The sequence below is a fragment of the Ranitomeya imitator genome, chromosome 1, assembly GCF_032444005.1.
Source record: "Ranitomeya imitator isolate aRanImi1 chromosome 1, aRanImi1.pri, whole genome shotgun sequence".
Classification (NCBI taxonomy): domain Eukaryota; kingdom Metazoa; phylum Chordata; class Amphibia; order Anura; family Dendrobatidae; genus Ranitomeya; species Ranitomeya imitator.
Genome location: NC_091282.1, coordinates 6069842 through 6094031, shown reverse-complemented (window position 1 = coordinate 6094031; position 24190 = coordinate 6069842). Strand labels below are relative to the sequence as shown.

The 24190-nt window shown below is 49.8% G+C and overlaps 1 protein-coding gene across 2 annotated transcripts in view; it reads right to left on the bottom strand.

The window, feature by feature from the left end:
- Positions 1-3361: 3361 nt before the first annotated feature.
- Positions 3362-24190, bottom strand: part of ARHGEF39 (Rho guanine nucleotide exchange factor 39) — a 58478-nt gene continuing 37649 nt past the window's right edge. Inside the window, exons 6-13 of one of the 2 annotated variants that reach the window (XM_069745644.1) lie at positions 20054-20124; positions 18568-18696; positions 16255-16484; positions 8003-8091; positions 7648-7762; positions 5100-5179; positions 4897-4997; positions 3362-3477 (exon numbers count right to left, since the gene is read on the bottom strand). In XM_069745644.1, coding sequence (XP_069601745.1) covers positions 4928-4997; positions 5100-5179; positions 7648-7762; positions 8003-8091; positions 16255-16484; positions 18568-18696; positions 20054-20124 — 784 coding nt within the window. In that variant the 3' untranslated portion in view covers positions 3362-3477; positions 4897-4927. Of the gene's footprint in view, positions 3478-4788; positions 4998-5099; positions 5180-7647; positions 7763-8002; positions 8092-16254; positions 16485-18567; positions 18697-20053; positions 20125-24190 lie in introns of those variants that run through there. The other variant, XM_069745643.1, reaches the window with a different exon arrangement.

Below are 24190 nucleotides of genomic sequence, written 5' to 3'. Positions count from 1 at the left end.
GTATCATTTGGCGTCCTTAGTTACACTTGCGCATGCGCAGTGTCTGCGGCATTGCGCGACGTCACTTCCGGTTTCACATGGGCCACTTCCGGTCGGCGCTACCTCCGGTATTCACTATAAAACCGCTCTTATTGCCCCTCATACATGCTCCACAGCAAGGTGCGGGAGCGCCGCTCTTCAAGACTCTGCCACAAGGTAATGCGTTTTTGCGCACATCGGTTTGCCCTTTGCGTTTTTTTATATATATTCTTTCAGGACTCGGATTACACGTTCATGTCCTCAGGCTCTACCACCTAGCGACAGCTGGCCTCATACTGGATACGTCCCACATTTACTATAGGTACCCATTATACACTAGTCTGGCTATTTTCTATGCTCAGAGCATTCTCCTGATTGTCACACCATTTCCCACAGCATATCGGCTCAGTTCACTATTCTGTCCGGCTGGGATGTTTACATTTCTATCCATTGCAGACTATTGAAAGGTAAATCTAACCTCCCTCGTCCTTCTCCAGGGTGTTCCTTTGGATTTGGTGATGATTTCTTGGTGGAACTTCGGTATAACCTGGTGTTTTCATATTCATGGTTTATCTATCACCCTTTCTCTTTGGGTTCCTTCCGGGTACTGGTTTATGTTCTGACCTTTTTTCTGCCCTTTTTTTCGTGGGGCTACCTTTATGGGCTCTATGCCTTTTATGTTCATGTTGTTGCTACCTTATAAGCTATTTATGATTTGTTATGATTTATGTATTTTATGTTTTTTCCATTTTTCCACAGCAGATTATGATTAAGAACACGGTTGGGTTCGAAACGTCAATTTATCTGTACGCTTTCTGCTGCATGTGCCTGCATTGTTGTCGTTAATGTCTATGTATATAAATAAAATTGTTATATGACTTATTTGCAAAACATTCCATCCGTGAGTGCGGTGTATTCCCTTGTTATTGAGATTGGGGACTCTGTGTCAGTTACACCAGCACCTTACCTATATTTAGCAGAGTGCAGTGTTGTGAATTCTGTGGCTGAATTCACTCCTGTGGTCACAAGTGGTACTGCAGCTTCTGAGCTTCCTCCCTCCGGTGTTCTGGTGAGCTCGTTAACTGCTTCATTACTTAACTCCGCCTGATGCTGCTATCCTTGCTCCTTGTCAATGTTTCAGTGTTGGATCTGAGCTTCTCCTGATTGTTCCTGTGACCTGCTGCTCTGTATAGCTAAGTGCTTTTTGCTTTTTTGTTGCTTTTTTTCTGTCCAGCTTGTCTTTTGTTTTGCTGGAAGCTCTGAGACGCAAAGGGTGTACCGCCGTGCCGTTAGTTCGGCACGGTGGGTTTTTTTTGCCCCCTTTGCGTGGTTTTGCTTTAGGGTTTTTTGTAGACTGCAAAGTTCGCTTTACTGTCCTCGCTCTGTCCTAGAATATCGGGCCCCACTTTGCTGAATCTATTTCATCCCTACGTTTTGTCTTTTCATCTTACTCACAGTCATTATATGTGGGGGGCTGCCTTTTCCTTTGGGGAATTTCTCTGGGGCAAGTCAGGCCTATTTTTCTATCTTCAGGCTAGCTAGTTTCTTAGGCTGTGCCGAGTTGCCTAGGTAGTTGTTAGGCGCAATCCACAGCCGCTTTTAGTTGTGTTTAGGATAGGATCAGGTGTGCAGTCTACAGAGTTTCCACGTCTCAGAGCTCGTTCTTGTATTTTTGGGTATTTGTCAGATCACTGTGTGCGCTCTGATCGCTAAGCACACTGTGTTTCTGGATTGCCTTCATAACACCTGTCATTAGCAAACATAACAGTGCAGACTAATTTTTTACAAACCACTCAACAAATACACGGGCGATGAGTCCCGGAAATAGTACTAATACTGTCTACCACTCATAAGGCTCACACACCTTAAGCTATGGATTCTTTAGAACATTCAAGGTTCAACTTGTTAAAGTTTTATGCTTTAATACAAAAAGATTTAGTACTTACAGTAAAGAAAAAGGTAGAAAAAATATGGTAATAAAAAGACATACAGCTATGCAAAACGGTATAACATAAACAGGAGAAAACTTACAGAAACATCTAACTTTGTAGTCTGCTTTCTGCTCCGAGGTGGAGTGAATGGACTGGAACACATCAGTTTCCCAGGCTGCCCTCACATGTGAACACGATTCTATATATACAGGCCTAATTGATAGATTTACTCTGGAGATCAGATTTCTAGACCAGCCCCTCAGGTTAATATTATAATTGCTTGTCTTTGATTGGACCACTGCCGCTTCCCCAATAAATATATATTATTTGCTGAGATTCCCTGTGTAAAAGTTCTCACAGATAGATGGTGTCAGGCTGTAATTGACATATCTCTTCAAAAAGCTAGGAGGTGTCAAATGTTTTCCTTTTTTCTTGGTTCCCAGCACAACCCCCTGGCGAGATTGGAGACATTAGTCTGCCTTCTCAAGATATGTATGCTGTGACCTTTGTGAGGCCTGCAGTTTCAGGACAGATGTTCAACTACTGCTGGTTACACATATAACCCTAGACATATGTCACTACACACACATAGATATATACATATTTAACCACAGAGGTATTGGCCAATATTATTATTATGGTGCCTACTACATACTGGGGACAGGATCTTGGTGATGGGAATACCCCTTACTTTACTGGGAAGCACCTGAATGGTTAATAAACTTTAGCTTTAGATATGATGTCACTTTTGGGTATTTTCTGTCATATAGGCCCCTCAAACTCACTTCAAGTGTGAGGTGGTCCCTAAAAAAATGGTTTTGTAAATGTTGTTGTAAAAACGAGAAATCGCTTGTCACATTTTAACCATTATAACTTCCTAACAAAAAAAAATGTTTTTACAATTCTTCTGATGTAAAGTTGACATGTGGGAAATGTCACTGCTAGGGGTGGAGGGTCGCACTGAACCCACCCCGCTGTTATCCTTTTGTCATGAACAGTTCTCTGCTGCCCCCTATCATCAGGAAAATTACAGAATAGGCCGACAATTAACGGAGGAGGCTGCGGCTGTTACCAATAGGCCGGATACTGGGGAACCCACAGTGAGGGTATGGTACATAACAGTGAGTATATGGTATATACTCCTCAGATGCTCACCCATGGAATATAAAATACACCCCGGTACGGCCACTGCTCCACAATAACCCCACACTACTCGCTGCCAACAGCAGGCATGTTCTATACAGGATGACTGGACGTCTGGTTCTGGTAGCTTATGGATCCAGGGTGCGGGTTACAGAACAAAAGGAACAGAGCTATTACATTTTGTATTTAATGCAGAACTATAGACAGTGCTTATAAAATATATACAAAAGATTTCACAGAAGAGACAAAACAATACAGAATATACAGTACAGAGGAATTAGCTTTGTCACTTCCCAGCCTTTTGTAGTTTTCTCACCTCCCGGTGTTAAACATGTGGCTCTACTTCAGTGAGGCTCAGATTGCAGCTTTGTCTCCTTGGGAGATTCTGTGTGAGAAAGGAAGGGGGTGAATGCCCCCACTCTGGAGATGTGGGATGGATTGTAATGTTTTCCAAGACATTATTCATTAACTATTTTGTGTGATACGACTCTCTGATATAAGGGCATAAAAACTAAAAGATTGAGAATTGCAAAATTTCCAAAAATGGTCACCAAGTTTCCGATATCTTCACCAATAAGCGCAAGTCGTATCGATCAAATATTACCATAAAGTACAATATGTCTCGAAAAAACAATTTCAGTATGAGTGGGATCCGTTGAAGCTCCAGAGTTATAACCACATAAAGTGACAGTGGTCAGAATTGTAAAAATTGGCCCGGTCATGAAGGTGAAAACAGACTTTGGGGAGGGGAAAAGTTCTGACATGATTCTTCTTGGTGGGCTTCTTGTTTCTTTTCTACATGTCAGAAGCTGGCCATATTTACAGAGGTGTGCAGACTTTATATCCACTGTAACAAGGACTGAGAAGAATGCGAGAACTGACTGAGGTCACCTTTTGCTGCACCGAATGTTCCTGTATTTTGTGCACCAGTCTACTAGCATGTAAACCCCTCCATTACGCCTAGTCCAGCCTGTGACATGTTAGCGAGACACGGCCCTCGGTTACCAGCGCTGGCTCAGTGGTAATGTCTGGCATCAGAGCGGCAGCGAGTGGGCGTCTGTGTCCCGTGCATTGAGACTTACCAGTAAGAACATGGCAGGCACCAGCCGTCCGGCCAGCAGTGGGTTGTGCAGCCCACAGCCGTATGTTGCCACAGCCGAGCGCTGTTCATTTCTAATTCCCGAAATAACTGATGATCATGAGATGTGGATCTTACAGCTTTGTGTTCATTAAGCAAAGAAGTAGTAACAGCAGCAGCATACAAACAGCATAAAAGGTGCACCAAAGTGTTATAAAAAGGAAGGCGCGAGCGTGACTGGATCATAAAATCCCCTCCTCCAATGTAAGATCAGGTCAGAAGCTGAAGGCCGCAGAAAGGCATCCGGTCAGAGCAACAGGAGCACATCCAAGGATCAGTCATGGGATCACACCCCCGAGGAGCACTCACAGTATCACACCCCAGCGGAGAACTCATGGGATTACACCCCTGAGGAGCACACCCCGAGGAGTTCTCACAGGGTCACAACCTGGAGAAGAAAACCTCGAGAAGATCTCACAGGGGCACAACCCAGGGAGCACTCATGGGATTCCACCCTGGAGGGGAATACCCCAAGTAGTTCTCACGGGATCACACTCCACAGGAGCAATTTAGGGATCACACCCCAGAGGAGCACTCACGGGATCACCCCCCCCCCCCCCCCAAAAGAGCACTCACAGGATTACGCCCCAGAGGAGAACTCCTCGAGGAGTTCTCACAGGGTCACAACCTGGAGGAGCGCACCCCAACGAGCACTCATGGGCTTACATCCCATAAGAGCACCCCCTCCGAGGAGCACTCAGAAGATCAAACACTTCCATCCGGATCCTTCATTGGACATGGCAGGTTGTGAGTAGTCTTCTTCAAGTCTGGCAACGGACAAAAACAAAACATTAAAAATTACATTATAGTACCAAGACCTGAGAAGCAACAAACACTTCCCCCGCTGCTTCAGGGCTAAGACTACGTACAGTTCTGAAGTTTTAAGGCGTTTACTCCGTGGATCTTCTTGGGAAGCTGAGGGGCGCAGAATATGCACAGGGGAGTCCACCTGGAGGAACCAGACAGCACATCCAGTCATAACCACATCCATTATCTCCATCTAATTATCTCTTCTACTTCTGTAACGTTCACATCTCCTTCCTTACATCTGCTTGTGTCTAACTCAGTCATGTATACATTCCGTTCTTCTCTACCTCCATCATCTCGCTCCTGTCATGTCCACATTTCACTCCTCTCTACCGACGCGATCTCCACTCATGTCCATGTTCTGCTCCTCTCTACCTCCATCATCTCCGCTCCTGTCATGTCCACATTTCACTCCTCTCTACCGCCGCGATCTCCACTCCTGCCCATGTTCTGCTCATCTCTACCTCCATCATCTCCGCTCCTGTCATATCTACATTCCGTTCTTCTCTACCTCAATCATCTCGCTCCTGTCATGTCCACATTTCACTCCTCTCTACCGCCGCGATCTCCACTCCTGCCCATGTTCTGCTCCTCTCTACCTCCATCATCTCCGCTCCTGTCATATCTACATTCCGCTCCTCTCTACCTCTGCAATCTCCGCTCCTGTCATGTCCACGTTCTGCTCCTCTCTACCTCCATCATCTCGCTCCTGTCATATCTACATTCCGCTCCTCTCTACCTCCATCATCTCCGCTCCTGTTGTGTCCACGTTCCGCTCCTCTACCTCCATCATCTCCGCTCCACTCATGTCCACGTTCTGCTCCTCTCTACCTCCGCGATCTCCACTCCTGTCATGTCCACGTTCTGCTCCTCTCTACCTCCATCATCTCCGCTCCTGTCATATCTACATTCCGCTCCTCTCTACCTCTGCAATCTCCGCTCCTGTCATGTCCACGTTCTGCTCCTCTCTACCTCCATCATCTCGCTCCTGTCATATCTACATTCCGCTCCTCTCTACCTCCATCATCTCCGCTCCTGTTGTGTCCACGTTCCGCTCCTCTACCTCCATCATCTCCGCTCCACTCATGTCCACGTTCTGCTCCTCTCTACCTCCGCGATCTCCACTCCTGTCATGTCCACGTTCTGCTCCTCTCTACCTCCATCATCTCCGCTCCTGTCATATTTACATTCCTCTCCTTTCTACCTCTGCAATCTCCGCTCCTGGTGTGTCCACGTTCCGCTCCTCTACCTCCATCATCTCCGCTCCTGTCATGTCCACGTTTCACTCCTCTCTACCGCCGCGATCTCCACTCCTGCCCATGTTCTGCTCATCTCTACCTCCATCATCTCCGCTCCTGTCATATCTACATTTCGCTCCTCTCTACCTCCATCATCTCGCTCCTGTTGTGTCCACGTTCCGCTCCTCTACCTCCATCATCTCCGCTCCTGTCATGTACACGTTCCGCTCCTCTCTACCTCCATCATCTCCGCTCGTCATATCTACATTCCTCTCCTCTCTACCTCTGCAATCTCCGCTCCTGTCATGTCCACGTTCCGCTCCTCTACCTCCATCATCTCCGCTCCTGTCATGTACACGTTCTGCTCCTCTCTACCTCTGCAATCTCCTGTCATGTCCACTTTCTGCTCCTCTCTACCACCATCATCTCCGCTCCAGTCATATCTACATTCCGCTCCTCTCTACCTCTGCAATCTCCGCTCCTGTCGTGTCCACGTTCTGCTCCTCTCTACCTCCATCTCCGCTCCTGTCATATCTACATTCCTCTCCTCTCTACCTCTGCAATCTCCGCTCCTGTCATATTTACATTCCTCTCCTCTCTACCTCTGCAATCTCCGCTCCTGTCGTGTCCACGTTCTGCTCCTCTCTACCTCCATCTCCGCTCCTGTCATATTTACATTCCTCTCCTCTCTACCTCTGCAATCTCCGCTTCTGTCATGTCCACGTTCTGCTCCTCTCTACCTCCATCATCTCCGCTCCTGTTGTGTCCACGTTCTGCTCCTCTCTACCTCCATCATCTCCGCTCCTGTCATATTTACATTCCTCTCCTCTCTACCTCTGCAATCTCCGCTTCTGTCATGTCCACGTTCTGCTCCTCTCTACCTCCATCATCTCCGCTCCTGTTGTGTCCACGTTCTGCTCCTCTCTACCTCCATCATCTCCGCTCCTGTCGTGTCCACGTTCTGCTCCTCTCTACCTCCATCATCTCCGCTCCTGTCATGTCCACGTTCTGCTCCTCTCTACCTCTGCAATCTCCGCTCCTGTCGTGTCCACGTTCTGCTCCTCTCTACCTCTGCAATCTCCGCTCCTGTTGTGTCCACGTTCTGCTCCTCTCTACCTCCATCATGTCCGCTCCTGTCATATCTACATTCCTCTCCTCTCTACCTCTGCAATCTCCGCTCCTGTCGTGTCCACGTTCTGCTCCTCTACCTCCATCTTTGCTCCTGTCGTGTCCACATTTTGCTCCTCTCTACAGCTGCTTCTACCTGTCATATCATTGTTCTGTTCCGCTCTAGCTCCTATTTGGACGTTCACCATTCCTATATTTAATATTCGTGGTGTTTTTCTGGATGCTAATATCTACCATCTCTTACATGGTGTCTCTTTGGAGCTCTTGCAGCAGAAACCTTCTGAATCTCAGTCATTGTTGGCAGGTGTCGCTGCGGAGCTTCTGTCCTCGTTTGTCTGCTGTTCTCTGTGTGAAGCTTCCTACAGAACCAGACCTGGTTATTAATAAACTGGATTTTCAGCTGTAGGTCACACAAAAAATACAACAACGGATATTAAGGACTGGGGGATCAAGAAGTGAAGACAAGGACTGAGAAAAGAACAAGAACTCACCGAGACTGAGAAAAACGAGACTAACAAGAAGTGAGAAGAGGAGATATCATGGACTGAAGAAAGTAGGACTAACAGAGGATTGTACAAGACACGCCTCGAGGCACTGACCTCACCGCCATCACCAGGCTCTCGTACCACCCGTTCATATCCTGCTGATTAGACGACATGAACAGAAGCTTTTCTCTTCTGAATGACAACTGCAGAAAGAAAATTACACAAAGTGCTGAGCAATAAGGAGGACCCCAAGGAAGGGAGAATGGTCAGTGGTGAGAAACGCGCTGAACTGAATGTTCAGTGGAGACATTACCGGCAAAGCTACACAGGGGACTGGACATTTCAATTTTATCTTACTATATAAGGTGTAACAGAAAATGCAAAAACGGGGAAGCCAGGTACGGGAGCGAGCGAGACGGGGCTGCCGGGTATACAACTAAGCGACAGACGTCAGGTATGGGAGCAAGCGAGAGAGAAGGAGCTACTGGGTACGAGAGCAGGCGAGAGGCAAAGCTGCCGGGTACGAGTGATGACGATGGAAGGGGCTGAGGTCCAGGCTCACAATCTCCATTATAGGTGATGGATGGGGCGAGGTCCGGGCTCACAATCTCCATTATAGGTGATGGATGGGGCGAGGTCCGGGCTCACAATCTCCATTATAGGTAATGGATGGGGCGAGGTCCGGGCTCACAATCTCCATTATAGGTGATGGATGGGGCGAGGTCCGGGCTCACAATCTCCATTATAGGTGATGGATGGGGCCGGGGATCGGGCTCACAATCTCCATTATAGGTGATGGATGGGGCCGGGGATCGGGCTCACAATCTCCATTATAGGTGATGGATGGGGCGAGGTCCAGGCTCACAATCTCCATTATAGGTGATGGATGAGGCGAGGTCCGGGCTCACAATCTCCATTATAGGTGATGGATGGGGCAAGGTCCGGGCTCACAATCTCCATTATAGGTGATGGATGGGGCGAGGTCCGGGCTCACAATCTCCATTATAGGTGATGGATGAGGCGAGGTCCGGGCTCACAATCTCCATTATAGGTGATGGATGGGGCGAGGTCCAGGCTCACAATCTCCATTATAGGTGATGGATGGGGCGAGGTCCAGGCTCACAATCTCCATTATAGGTGATGGATGAGGCGAGGTCCGGGCTCACAATCTCCATTATAGGTAATGGATGGGGCTGAGGTCCAGGCTCACAATCTCCATTATAGGTGTTGGATGGGGCGAGGTCCGGGCTCACAATCTCCATTATAGGTGATGGATGGGGCGAGGTCCGGGCTCACAATCTCCATTATAGGTGATGGATGAGGCGAGGTCCAGGCTCACAATCTCCATTATAGGTGATGGATGGGGCGAGGTCCGGGCTCACAATCTCCATTATAGGTAATGGATGGGGCGAGGTCCGGGCTCACAATCTCCATTATAGGTGATGGATGGGGCGAGGACCGGGCTGACAATCTCCATTATAGGTGATGGATGGGGCGAGGTCCGGGCTCACAATCTCCATTATAGGTGATGGATGGGGCGAGGTCCGGGCTCACAATCTCCATTATAGGTGATGGATGGGGCGAGGTCCAGGCTCACAATCTCCATTATAGGTGTTGGATGGGGCGAGGTCCGGGCTCACAATCTCCATTATAGGTGATGGATGGGGCGAGGTCCGGGCTCACAATCTCCATTATAGGTGATGGATGGGGCGAGGTCCGGGCTCACAATCTCCATTATAGGTGTTGGATGGGGCGAGGTCCGGGCTCACAATCTCCATTATAGGTGATGGATGGGGCGAGGTCCGGGCTCACAATCTCCATTATAGGTGCTGGATGGGGCGAGGTCCGGGCTGACAATCTCCATTATAGGTGATGGATGAGGCGAGGTCCGGGCTCACAATCTCCATTATAGGTGATGGATGAGGCGAGGTCCGGGCTCACAATCTCCATTATAGGTAATGGATGGGGCTGAGGTCCAGGCTCACAATCTCCATTATAGGTGTTGGATGGGGCGAGGTCCGGGCTCACAATCTCCATTATAGGTGTTGGATGGGGCGAGGTCCGGGCTCACAATCTCCATTATAGGTGATGGATGGGGCGAGGTCCGGGCTCACAATCTCCATTATAGGTGTTGGATGGGGCGAGGTCCGGGCTCACAATCTCCATTATAGGTAATGGATGGGGCTGAGGTCCGGGCTCACAATCTCCATTATAGGTGCTGGATGGGGCGAGGTCCGGGCTCACAATCTCCATTATAGGTGATGGATGGGGCGAGGTCCGGGCTCACAATCTCCATTATAGGTAATGGATGGGGCTGAGGTCCAGGCTCACAATCTCCATTATAGGTGTTGGATGGGGCGAGGTCCGGGCTCACAATCTCCATTATAGGTGATGGATGGGGCGAGGTCCGGGCTGACAATCTCCATTATAGGTGATGGATGGGGCGAGGTCCAGGCTCACAATCTCCATTATAGGTGATGGATGGGGCGAGGTCCAGGCTCACAATCTCCATTATAGGTGCTGGATGGGGCGAGGTCCGGGCTCACAATCTCCATTATAGGTGATGGATGGGGCCGGGGATCGGGCTCACAATCTCCATTATAGGTGATGGATGGGGCGAGGTCCGGGCTCACAATCTCCATTATAGGTGTTGGATGGGGCGAGGTCCGGGCTCACAATCTCCATTATAGGTGTTGGATGGGGCGAGGTCCGGGCTCACAATCTCCATTATAGGTGTTGGATGGGGCGAGGTCCGGGCTCACAATCTCCATTATAGGTGTTGGATGGGGCGAGGTCCGGGCTCACAATCTCCATTATAGGTGATGGATGGGGCGAGGACCGGGCTCACAATCTCCATTATAGGTGATGGATGGGGCGAGGTCCGGGCTCACAATCTCCATTATAGGTGATGGATGGGGCGAGGTCCGGGCTCACAATCTCCATTATAGGTGATGGATGGGGCGAGGTCCGGGCTCACAATCTCCATTATAGGTGTTGGATGGGGCGAGGTCCGGGCTCACAATCTCCATTATAGGTGATGGATGGGGCGAGGTCCGGGCTCACAATCTCCATTATAGGTGATGGATGGGGCGAGGTCCGGGCTCACAATCTCCATTATAGGTGATGGATGAGGCGAGGTCCGGGCTCACAATCTCCATTATAGGTGATGGATGAGGCGAGGTCCGGGCTCACAATCTCCATTATAGGTGATGGATGGGGCGAGGACCGGGCTCACAATCTCCATTATAGGTGATGGATGAGGCGAGGTCCGGGCTCACAATCTCCATTATAGGTGATGGATGAGGCGAGGTCCGGGCTCACAATCTCCATTATAGGTGTTGGATGGGGCGAGGTCCGGGCTCACAATCTCCATTATAGGTGATGGATGGGGCGAGGTCCAGGCTCACAATCTCCATTATAGGTGATGGATGGGGCGAGGACCGGGCTGACAATCTCCATTATAGGTGATGGATGGGGCGAGGTCCGGGCTCACAATCTCCATTATAGGTGATGGATGGGGCGAGGTCCGGGCTCACAATCTCCATTATAGGTGATGGATGGGGCGAGGACCGGGCTGACAATCTCCATTATAGGTGATGGATGGGGCGAGGTCCAGGCTCACAATCTCCATTATAGGTGATGGATGGGGCGAGGTCCGGGCTCACAATCTCCATTATAGGTGATGGATGGGGCAAGGTCCGGGCTCACAATCTCCATTATAGGTGATGGATGGGGCGAGGTCCGGGCTCACAATCTCCATTATAGGTGATGGATGGGGCGAGGTCCAGGCTCACAATCTCCATTATAGGTGATGGATGGGGCCGGGGATCGGGCTCACAATCTCCATTATAGGTGATGGATGGGGCCGGGGATCGGGCTCACAATCTCCATTATAGGTGATGGATGGGGCGAGGTCCGGGCTCACAATCTCCATTATAGGTGTTGGATGGGGCGAGGTCCGGGCTCACAATCTCCATTATAGGTGATGGATGAGGCGAGGTCCGGGCTCACAATCTCCATTATAGGTGCTGGATGGGGCGAGGTCCGGGCTCACAATCTCCATTATAGGTGATGGATGGGGCGAGGTCCGGGCTCACAATCTCCATTATAGGTGTTGGATGGGGCGAGGTCCGGGCTCACAATCTCCATTATAGGTGATGGATGGGGCGAGGTCCGGGCTCACAATCTCCATTATAGGTGATGGATGAGGCGAGGTCCGGGCTGACAATCTCCATTATAGGTGTTGGATGGGGCGAGGTCCGGGCTCACAATCTCCATTATAGGTGCTGGATGGGGCGAGGTCCGGGCTCACAATCTCCATTATAGGTGATGGATGGGGCAAGGTCCGGGCTCACAATCTCCATTATAGGTGATGGATGGGGCGAGGTCCGGGCTCACAATCTCCATTATAGGTGATGGATGAGGCGAGGTCCGGGCTCACAATCTCCATTATAGGTGATGGATGGGGCAAGGTCCGGGCTCACAATCTCCATTATAGGTGATGGATGGGGCAAGGTCCGGGCTCACAATCTCCATTATAGGTAATGGATGGGGCGAGGTCCGGGCTCACAATCTCCATTATAGGTGATGGATGAGGCGAGGTCCGGGCTCACAATCTCCATTATAGGTGATGGATGGGGCGAGGTCCGGGCTCACAATCTCCATTATAGGTGATGGATGGGGCGAGGTCCAGGCTCACAATCTCCATTATAGGTGATGGATGGGGCGAGGTCCAGGCTCACAATCTCCATTATAGGTGATGGATGGGGCGAGGTCCGGGCTCACAATCTCCATTATAGGTGTTGGATGGGGCGAGGTCCAGGCTCACAATCTCCATTATAGGTGATGGATGGGGCGAGGTTCGGGCTCACAATCTCCATTATAGGTGTTGGATGGGGCGAGGTCCGGGCTCACAATCTCCATTATAGGTGTTGGATGGGGCGAGGTCCGGGCTCACAATCTCCATTATAGGTGATGGATGGGGCGAGGTCCAGGCTCACAATCTCCATTATAGGTGATGGATGAGGCGAGGTCCGGGCTCACAATCTCCATTATAGGTGATGGATGGGGCGAGGTCCGGGCTCACAATCTCCATTATAGGTAATGGATGGGGCTGAGGTCCGGGCTCACAATCTCCATTATAGGTGATGGATGGGGCGAGGTCCGGGCTCACAATCTCCATTATAGGTGTTGGATGGGGCGAGGTCCGGGCTCACAATCTCCATTATAGGTGATGGATGGGGCGAGGTCCGGGCTCACAATCTCCATTATAGGTGATGGATGAGGCGAGGTCCGGGCTGACAATCTCCATTATAGGTGTTGGATGGGGCGAGGTCCGGGCTCACAATCTCCATTATAGGTGCTGGATGGGGCGAGGTCCGGGCTCACAATCTCCATTATAGGTGATGGATGGGGCAAGGTCCGGGCTCACAATCTCCATTATAGGTGATGGATGGGGCGAGGTCCGGGCTCACAATCTCCATTATAGGTGATGGATGAGGCGAGGTCCGGGCTCACAATCTCCATTATAGGTGATGGATGGGGCAAGGTCCGGGCTCACAATCTCCATTATAGGTGATGGATGGGGCAAGGTCCGGGCTCACAATCTCCATTATAGGTAATGGATGGGGCGAGGTCCGGGCTCACAATCTCCATTATAGGTGATGGATGAGGCGAGGTCCGGGCTCACAATCTCCATTATAGGTGATGGATGGGGCGAGGTCCGGGCTCACAATCTCCATTATAGGTGATGGATGGGGCGAGGTCCAGGCTCACAATCTCCATTATAGGTGATGGATGGGGCGAGGTCCAGGCTCACAATCTCCATTATAGGTGATGGATGGGGCGAGGTCCGGGCTCACAATCTCCATTATAGGTGATGGATGGGGCGAGGTCCAGGCTCACAATCTCCATTATAGGTGATGGATGAGGCGAGGTCCGGGCTCACAATCTCCATTATAGGTGATGGATGGGGCGAGGTCCGGGCTCACAATCTCCATTATAGGTGATGGATGGGGCTGAGGTCCGGGCTCACAATCTCCATTATAGGTGTTGGATGGGGTGAGGTCCGGGCTCACAATCTCCATTATAGGTGATGGATGGGGCTGAGGTCCGGGCTCACAATCTCCATTATAGGTGATGGATGGGGCGAGGTCCGGGCTCACAATCTCCATTATAGGTGATGGATGGGGCGAGGTCCGGGCTCACAATCTCCATTATAGGTGATGGATGGGGCGAGGACCAGGCTCACAATCTCCATTATAGGTGATGGATGGGGCGAGGACCAGGCTCACAATCTCCATTATAGGTGATGGATGGGGCGAGGTCCGGGCTCACAATCTCCATTATAGGTGATGGATGGGGCAAGGTCCGGGCTCACAATCTCCATTATAGGTGATGGATGGGGCGAGGTCCGGGCTCACAATCTCCATTAAAGGTGTTGGATGGGGCGAGGTCCAGGCTCACAATCTCCATTATAGGTGTTGGATGGGGCGAGGTCCGGGCTCACAATCTCCATTATAGGTGATGGATGAGGCGAGGACCGGGCTCACAATCTCCATTATAGGTGCTGGATGGGGCTGAGGTCCAGGCTCACAATCTCCATTATAGGTGATGGATGGGGCGAGGTCCGGGCTCACAATCTCCATTATAGGTGATGGATGGGGCGAGGTCCAGGCTCACAATCTCCATTATAGGTGTTGGATGGGGCCGGGGATCGGGCTCACAATCTCCATTATAGGTGTTGGATGGGGCGAGGTCCGGGCTCACAATCTCCATTATAGGTGTTGGATGGGGCGAGGTCCGTGCTCACAATCTCCATTAAAGGTGTTGGATGGGGCGAGGTCCGGGCTCAAAATCTTCATGGTGTTGGGATGGGTCTGTGCTCTGTGCGGCCGCTCATGTTCTTCCCTCCATGTCTGTATGGACCTCGGGCACTAGGCACAGTCATGGGGGGCAGATAAGGGTCTTTCCCCAAACTGCTCCCACAAAGCTGAACCTACAATTGTGCACAATATAAGATTTCCTGTCACTGGAGCGGAGGGTCCGAGGCCGCCCCGATAACCGCACATAGCATTTTTCCTCCTGTATGTATCCTGCATATATCTACAATGCAGTCAGGGGGTAATGTCCTCCTGGAATCACCATACTCAGCCTCATCCATCAGACGTAGGTAGAGAAGTGCGATCTGTCACTGCAGAGTCCAGTGGTGGCAGCTTTACTCCACTCCATCTGACAATCAGCATTGTGCTTGGTGATGTACAGCTGCAAGTCGCGGCAGGGCAGTTTTTTGCTGATGCCAGAGGAGGTCTGGATTCTGTAGTTATGGAGTCAGCAGAGCGGTGGTGACTGCTCTGTCTTCTGCTCCTCAGCACTCGGAGCCCCACTCTGTAATGTTACGGGGTCTCCACTTCGTGGACGAGTTGCTGCGGTTCCTTCCGCTTCCTAATATCACTCAAGGTGATGGGGAAGATCTAGGAGGAAGATAGGACATGAACTTGAGGTGATATGGGGTCAGATGTTACAAATCAGTGACGAGAGGACGGATGTTATGCACCAGGGAGAGGGGGGTGGGTCAGCAGCCATAAATTATAACCGGTGGAGATGGAGGTGCCGGATGTTATACACTGAGGGCAATAGAGGGGCCGGATGTGATACACCAGGGAGAATGGGGTGGGTCAGCAGCCATAAATGATAACCGGTGGAGATGGAGGGGCCGGATGTTATACACTGAGGGCGATGGAGGGGCCAGATGTGATACACCAGGGAGAATGGGGTGGGTCAGCAGCCATAAATTATAACCGGTGGAGATGGAGGGGCCGGATGTTATACACTGAGGGCGATGGAGGGGCCAGATGTGATACACCAGGGAGAATGGGGTGGGTCAGCAGCCATAAATGATAACCGGTGGAGATGGAGGGGCCGGATGTTATACACTGAGGGCGATGGAGGGGCCAGATGTGATACACCAGGGAGAATGGGGTGGGTCAGCAGCCATAAATTATAACCGGTGGAGATGGAGGGGCCAGATGTTATACACCGGGGATGAAAGTGAAGCCGGAATTAAGTGACCAATATGTGCGGCCTATACTTTTCTCCACACGGTGCGGCCCTATACTTTTCTCCCTAAGGTGCTGCCCTATGCTTTTCTCCACAAGGTGTGGCCCTATACTTTTCCCTATATGGTGTGGTCCTATACTTTTCTCCACACGGTGCGGCCATATACTTCTCTCCATAAGGACTGCCCTATGCTTTTCTCCACGAGGTACGGCCCTATACTTTTTTCTATAAGGGGCAGCTCTATAGTTTCATCCGAACAACGTATGTATGTGATCAGGGCCGTGTTCGCCTATGTAGTAGATACATACGCTGATGAGACCTCCTTGGCTCTGTGTGTGTCCCAGCACCTTCTCCACCTGGCATTCCTTCAGGGGGTAGACAGCACGGCAGCAGAACTTATGAGCATTGGCGGGGTGCAGGGGGTGACACGGGGCCGTGACCAGAAGGACATCAGAGAAGAGGAAGAGCATACGATGTTTAACGTCTTCTCCACTGGGTGGGACGAGAGACAACCACCCATCTCTGATGAAACGCCTCCCTACAAGAGACAGACAACCATTACACCAAGCTCATCTGCAACACCAGCACCGACAAACTAGGGATGACCCTCAGAGCCGCCACATCAGCCGTAACTGGGCCGATAAATGTGGTCATGGCTCTCCTATATGACCCCACGTTATGGTGACTATAGCCACACGTGAGACTCCCAATATACAAAAATGTAAGTGCGACAACGTAAGTCTGTGTGCAGAGTAACCGGGACGGCCGCCCACGGTAAACATCCCGTTAACACCAGTAAGAGCTTCACACACTGGAAGTAAGGGGCTGCTGCCTCCATCACCATTGTTCGAGTTTTGGAGCACAGTCCTGACCTGAACCCAAACGAGCTGTCTGGACTGGAAATGCTCAGTCCATTAGTCGGTTCTCTTCTCCTCAGTCCCAGATATCAGTCTGTTCTTTGCTCCAGAGTCCCTGGTATCAGTCGGTTCTCTCCTCAGTCCCTGGTATCAGTCCGTTCTCTGCTCCTCAGTCCCCGGTATCAGTCGGTTCTCTCCTCAGTCCCCAGGATCAGTCGGTTCTCTGCTCCTCAGTCCCCGGTATCAGTCACTATTTTCCTCCTCAGTCCACGGTATCAGTCAGATCTCTCCTCAGTCCCCAGGATCAGTCGGTTCTCTGCTCCTCAGTCCCTGGTATCAGTCACTTCTCTCCTCCTCAGTCCGCGGTATCAGTCGGATCTCTCCTCAGTCCCTTGTATCAGTCGCTTCTCTTAGCCTCAGTCCCTGGTATCAGTCGCTTCTCTCCTCAGTCCCCAGTATCAGTCGGTTCTCTGCTCCTCAGTCCCCAGTATCAGTAACTTCTCTGCTCCTCAGTCCCTGGCATCAGTCGCTTCTTCTCCTCCTCAGTCCCCGGTATCAGTCGCTTCCTCTCCTCCTCAGTCCCTGGTATCAGTCGCTTCTCTCCTCAGTCCCTTGTATCAGTTACTTCTCTGCTCCTCAGTCCCTGGTATCAGTCACTTCTCTCCTCCTCAGTCCCTGGTATCAGTCACTTCTCTGCTCCTCAGTCCCTGGTATCAGTCACTTCTCTCCTCCTCAGTCCCTGGTATCAGTCGCTTCTCTCCTCCTTAGTCCCTGGTATCAGTGACTTCTCTTCTCCTCATTCCCTGGTATCAGTCGGTTCCCTGCTCCTCAGTCCCCGGTATCAGTTACTTCTCTGCTCCTCAGTCCCCGGTATCAGTCGGTTCCCTGCTCCTCAGTCCCCGGTATCAGTTACTTCACTGCTCCTCAGTCCCCGGTATCAGTCGGTTCCCTGCTCCTCAGTCCCCGGTATCAGTCGGTTCCCTGCTCCTCAGTCCCCGGTATCAGTCGCTTCTCTCCTCCTCAGTCCCTGGTATCAGTCGGTTCCCTGCTCCTCAGTCCCTGGTATCAGTCGGTTCCCTGCTCCTCAGTCCCCGGTATCAGTTACTTCTCTGCTCCTCAGTCCTCGGTATCAGTCACTTCTCTCCTCCTCAGTCCCTGGTATCAGTTACTTCTCTGCTCCTCAGTCCTCGGTATCAGTCACTTCTCTTCTCCCCAGTCCTCGGTATCAGTCGCTTCTCTCCTCCTCAGTCCCTGGTATCAACTACTTCTCTCCTCCTCAGTCCCTCGTATCAGTTACTTCTCTTCTCCTCAGTCCCTGGTATCAGTTACTTCTCTGCTCCTCAGTCCTCGGTATCAGTCACTTCTCTTCTCCTCAGTCCCTGGTATCAGTCGGTTCCCTGCTCCTCAACCCTCGGTATCAGTCACTTCTCTTAGCCTCAGTCCCTGGTATCAGTTACTTCTCTTCTCCTCAGTCCCCGGTATCAGTCGCTTCTCTCCTCCTCAGTCCCTGGTATCAGTTGCTTCTCTTAGCCTCAGTCCCTGGTATCAGTCGGTTCCCTGCTCCTCAGTCCCTGGTATCAGTCGGTTCCCTGCTCCTCAGTCCCTGGTATCAGTCGGTTCCCAGCTCCTCAGTCCCCGGTATCAGTCGGTTCCCTGCTCCTCAGTCCTTGGTATCAGTTGCTTCTCTTCTCCTCAGTCCCCGGTATCAGTCGGTTCTCTGCTCCTCAGTCCTCGGTATCAGTCGGTTCTGTTTCCTGTTCGCACCTGGTGACAAGATCCGGATCTTTCGACCTTTCAGTAGTTTTTGAACTCTTCTCAGCTGTTGATTGTTTTCTTGGACCTGATGCAAGTTCTCTATGTGGTCACATACTTCAGTGACAGCGAGCAACGCTCCTGGGGGAAGAGTCACACTGAATGAGGAAAGGTCAGTCACAATGAGCAGTGCTCCTGAGGGAAGAGTCACACTGAATGAGGAAAGGTCAGTCACAACGAGCAGCGCTCCTGAGGGAAGAGTCACACTGAATGAGGAAAGGTCAGTCACAACGAGCAGCGCTCCTGAGGGAAAAGTCACACTGACTGAGGAAAGGTCACAGCGAGCAGCGCTCTGAGGGAAGAGTCACACTGAATGAGGAAAGGTCAGTCACAACGAGCAGCGCTCCTGAGGGAAGAGTCACACTGACTGAGGAAAGGTCACAGCGAGCAGCGCTCCTGAGGGAAGAGTCACACTGAATGAGGAAAGGTCAGTCACAACGAGCAGCGCTCCTGAGGGAAGAGTCACACTGACTGAGGAAAGGTCACAGCAAGCAGCGCTCCTGAGGGAAGAGTCACACTGAATGAGGAAAGGTCAGTCACAGTGAGCAGCGCTCCTGAGGGAAGAGTCACACTGACTGAGGAAAGGTCACAGCAAGCAGCACTCCTGAGGGAAGAGTCACACTGAATGAGGAAAGGTCAGTCACAGCGAGCAGCAATGAGGGAAGAGTCACACTGAATGAGGAAAGGTCAGTCACAGAGAGCAGCGCTCCTGAGGGAAGAGTCACACTGAATGAGGAAAGGTCAGTCACAGAGAGCAGCTCTCCCGCGGGAGGAGTCACACTGAATGAGGAAAGGTCAGTCACAGAGAACAGCGCTCCTGAGGGAAGAGTCACACTGAATGAGGAAAGGTCAGTCACAGAGAGCAGCGCTGAGGGAAGAGTCACACTGAATGAGGAAAGGTCAGTCACAGAGAACAGCGCTCCTGAGGGAGGAGTCACACTGAATGAGGAAAGGTCAGTCACAGAGAGCAGCGCTGAGGGAAGAGTCACACTGAATGAGGAAAGGTCAGTCACAGAGAGCAGCTCTCCTGAGGGAAGAGTCACACTGAATGAGGAAAGGTCAGTCACAGAGAGCAGCTCTCCTGAGGGAAGAGTCACACTGAATGAGGAAAGGTCAGTCACAGAGAGCAGCTCTCCCGCGGGAGGAGTCACACTGAATGAGGAAAGGTCAGTCACAGAGAGCAGCTCTCCCGCGGGAGGAGTCACACTGAATGAGGAAATGTCAGTGACAGCAAGCAGCGCTCCTGAGGGAGGAGTCACAATGAATGAGGAAATGTCAGTGACAGCAAGCAGCGCTCCTGAGGGAGGAGTCACACTGAATGAGAACACGTTACTGGTCACACACAGTCCCACACAGCAGAGAGCGCAGTCACACAGGTCAGACCACACAACCATGTGGAGCCCCCACTGTTACCACGCTTTCGCTACGTCATCCTTACCATTCAGATGGGTAGAGTCAGAACTGCCGGGAAATGTATTCTCCAACAAGTCCTGGAGGTAATGTCTGTATCTGAAACGATAACGACCGTACGTGCATTATTGGACAGAGCCCAAATCAGAACCCCAGAGATGGATGAAACACGAAACGTTCTGGATTGTAAGAAATCTGTGGATTACTGGATGTCAGATTACAAGAGCACTTATTTCCTTGGTGCAGTAAATGCTGCGCCGTTTTGGATTATGGCGGGGGTGGGTAACCTTTTTCGATACAGGGCCATTTGTAAATTTATAATGTAATTTGCGGGTGTTCAAAATTATGTAGGTATAACTGATCCTGCGAATGTGGTCAGACATGTAATGGCCTCCCCTGATGTGATGATGTTCCTCTCTGGTGCTATGTTATGGTAGGTGGGATTGGATGATGATGATGATGATAATAATGATGATGATGCTCACAGCTGCTTCTCCAGGTTTGCATCAGGCTGGAGCGCAGACGACTCGTTGCGATAAGTTTTGTACAGAAACAGAGCACCTGACAGCAGAAAGTTCCAAACACAGATGAATATTACACTGAAGTTCTCACAGGGGAGAAATCATCACTGCTCACATTAATAAAGCTCACCAGTGGGAGATCCGCTGTATAAACATCACATAGGAAACACTGAGCCTGCTTTATATACATTACATAGGAGAAACTGAGCCTGCTGTATAAACATCACATACAGTCATGGCCAAAAGTATTGACACCCCTGCAGTTCTGTCAGATAATACTCAGTTTCTTCCTGAAAATGATTGCAAACACAAATTATTTGGTATTATTATCTTCATTTAATTTGTCTTAAATGAAAAAACACAAAAGAGAATGAAGCAAAAAGCAAAACATTGATCATTTCACACAAAACTCCAAAAATGGGCCAGACAAAAGTATTGGCACCCTCAGCCTAATACTTGGTTGCACAACATTTAGCCAAAATAACTGCGACCAACCGCTTCCGGTAACCATCAATGAGTTTCTTACGATGCTCTGCTGGAAGTTTAGACCATTCTTCTTTGGCAAACTGCTCCAGGTCCCTGATATTTGAAGGCTGCCTTCTCCAAACTGCCATTTTTAGATCTCTCCACAGGTGATCTATGGGATTCAGGTCTGGACTCATTGCTGGCCACCTTAGAAGTCTCCAGTGCTTTCTCTCAAACCATTTTCTAGTGCTTTTTGAAGTGTGTTTTGGGTTAATTGTCCTGCTGGAAGACCCATGACCTCTGAGGGAGACCCAGCTTTCTCACACTGGGCCCTACATTATGCTGCACAATTTGTTGGTAGTCTTCAGACTTCATAATGCCATGCACACGGTCAAGCAGTCCAGTGCCAGAGGCAGCAAAGCAACCCCAAAACATCAGGGAACCTCCGCCATGTTTGACTGTAGGGACCGTGTTCAACCCGTACTATCTGAATGAAAAGGGACTGTATGGTAGGAGACCCAGGAAGACCCCACTTCTTACCCCGAGACATAAAAAAGCCAGGCTGGAGTTTGCCAAAACTTACCTGAAAAAGCCTAAAACGTTTTGGAAGAATGTTCTCTGGTCAGATGAGACAAAAGTAGAGCATTTGGGGCAAAGGCATCAACATAGAATTTACAGGAGAAAAAAAGAGGCATTCAAAGAAAAGAACACGGTCCCTACAGTCAAACATGGCGGAGGTTCCCTGATGTTTTGGGGTTGCTTTGCGCCATCCGGCACTGGACTGCTTGACCGTGTGCATGGCATTATGAAGTCTGAAGACTACCAACAAATGTTGCAGCATAATGTAGGGCCCAGTGTGAGAAAGCTGGGTCTCCCTCAGAGGTCATGGGTCTTCCAGCAGGACAATGACCCAAAACACACTTCAAAAAGCACTAGAAAATGGTGTGAGAGAAAGCACTGGAGACTTCTAAGGTGGCAGCAATGAGTCCAGACCTGAATCCCATAGATCAGGGGTCCCCAACTCCAGTCCTCAAGGCCCACCAACAGGTCATGTTTTCAGGATTTCCTTTGCATTGCACAGGTGATGCAATTATTACCTGGGCAAGACTAAGGAAATCCTGAAAACATGACATGTTGGTGGGCCTTGAGGACTGGAGTTGGGGACCCCTGCCATAGATCACCTGTGGAGAGATCTAAAAATGGCAGTTTGGAGAAGGCACCCTTCACATATCAGGGACCTGGAGCAGTTTGCCAAAGAAGAATGGTCTAAACTTCCAGCAGAGCATTGTAAGAAACTCATTGATGGTTACCGGAAGCGGTTGGTCACAGTTATTTTGGCTAAAGGTTGTGCAACCAAGTATTAGGCTGAGGGTGCCAATACTTTTGTCTGGCCCATTTTGTGTGAAATGATCAATGTTTTGCTTTTTGCTTCATTCTCTTTTGTGTTTTTTCATTTAAGACAAATTAAATGAAGATAATAATCCCAAATAATTTGTGTTTGCAATCCTTTTCACGAAGAAACTGAGTATTATCTGACAGAATTGCAGGGGTGTCAATACTTTTGGCCATGACTGTAGGACACTGAGCCTGCTGTATAAACATCACATAGGAAACACAGCATGCTGTATATACATTACATAGGAGACACGGAGCTTGCTGCACATACAGTTATATGAAAAAGTTTGGGCACCCCTATTAATCTTAAGCTTAATGTTTTATAAAAATTGTTTTTTTTGCAACAGCTATTTCAGTCTCATATATCTAATAACTGTTGGACACAGTAATGTTTCTGCCTTGAAATGAGGTTTATTGTTCTAACAGAAAATGTGCAATCTGCATCCAAACAAAATTTGACAGGTGCATAAGTATGGGCACCCTTATCATTTTCTTGTTTTAAATACTCCTACCTACTTTATACTGACTTACTAGAGCACTTTTTTTGGTTTTCTAACCTCATTGAGCTTTGGACTTCATAGCCAGGTGTATGCAATCATGAGAAAAGCTACCTAAAGTGGCCACTTGCAAGTTGTTCTCCTGTTTGAATCTCCTCTGAACAGTGGCATCATGGGCTCCTCAAAACAACTGTCTTACGACCTGAAAACAAAGATTATTCAACATAGTTGTTCAGGGGAAGGATACAAAAAGCTGTCTCAGAGATTTAACCTGTAAATTTCCACTGTGAGGAACATAGTAAGGAAATGGAAGAACACAGGTACAGTTCTTGTTAAGGCCAGAAGTGGCAGGCCAAGAAAAACATCAGAAAGGCAGAGAAGAAGTTTGGTGAGATCAGTCAAGGACAATCCTCAGACCACCTCCAGAGAGCTGCAGCATCAACTTGCTGCAGATGGTGTCACTGTGCATCGGTCAACTATACAACGCACTTTGCACAAGGAGAAGCTGTATGGGAGAGTGATGCGAAAGAAGCCGTTTCTGTAAGCACGCCACAAACAGAGTCGGCTGAGGTATGCAAAAGCACATTTGGAGAAGCCAATTTATTTTTGGAAAAAGGTCCTGTGCACTGATGCAATCAAGATTGAGTTGTTTGGTCATACAAAAAGGCGTTATGCATGGCGGCCAAAAAACACAGCATTCCAAGAAAAACACTTGCTACCCACAGTAAAATTTGGTGGAGGTTCCATCATGCTTTGGGGCTGTGTGGTCAATGCCGGCACCGGGAATCTTGTTAAAGTTGAGGGACACATGGATTCCTCTCAGTATCAGCAGATTCTTGACAATAATGTTCATGAATCAGTGACAGAGTTGAAGTTACACAGGGGATGGATCTTTCAGCAAGACAATGATCCAAAACACCGCTCCAAATCTACTGAGGCATTCATGCAGAGGAACAATTACACTGTTCTGGAATGGCCATCCCAGTCCCCAGACCTGAATATCATTGAACATCTGTGGGATTATTTGAAGAGGGCTGTCCATGCTCGGCGACCATCAAACTTAACTGAACTAGAATTGTTTTGTAAAGAGGAATGGTCAAAAATACCTTCATCCAGGATCCAGGAACTCATTAAAAGCTACAGGAAGCGACTAGAGGCTGTTATGTTTGCAAAAGGAGGATCTGCTAAATATTAATGTCACTTTTCTGGTGGGGTGCCCATACTTATGCACCTGTCAAATTTTGTTTGAATGCGGATTACTGTGTCCAGCAGTTATTAGATATATGA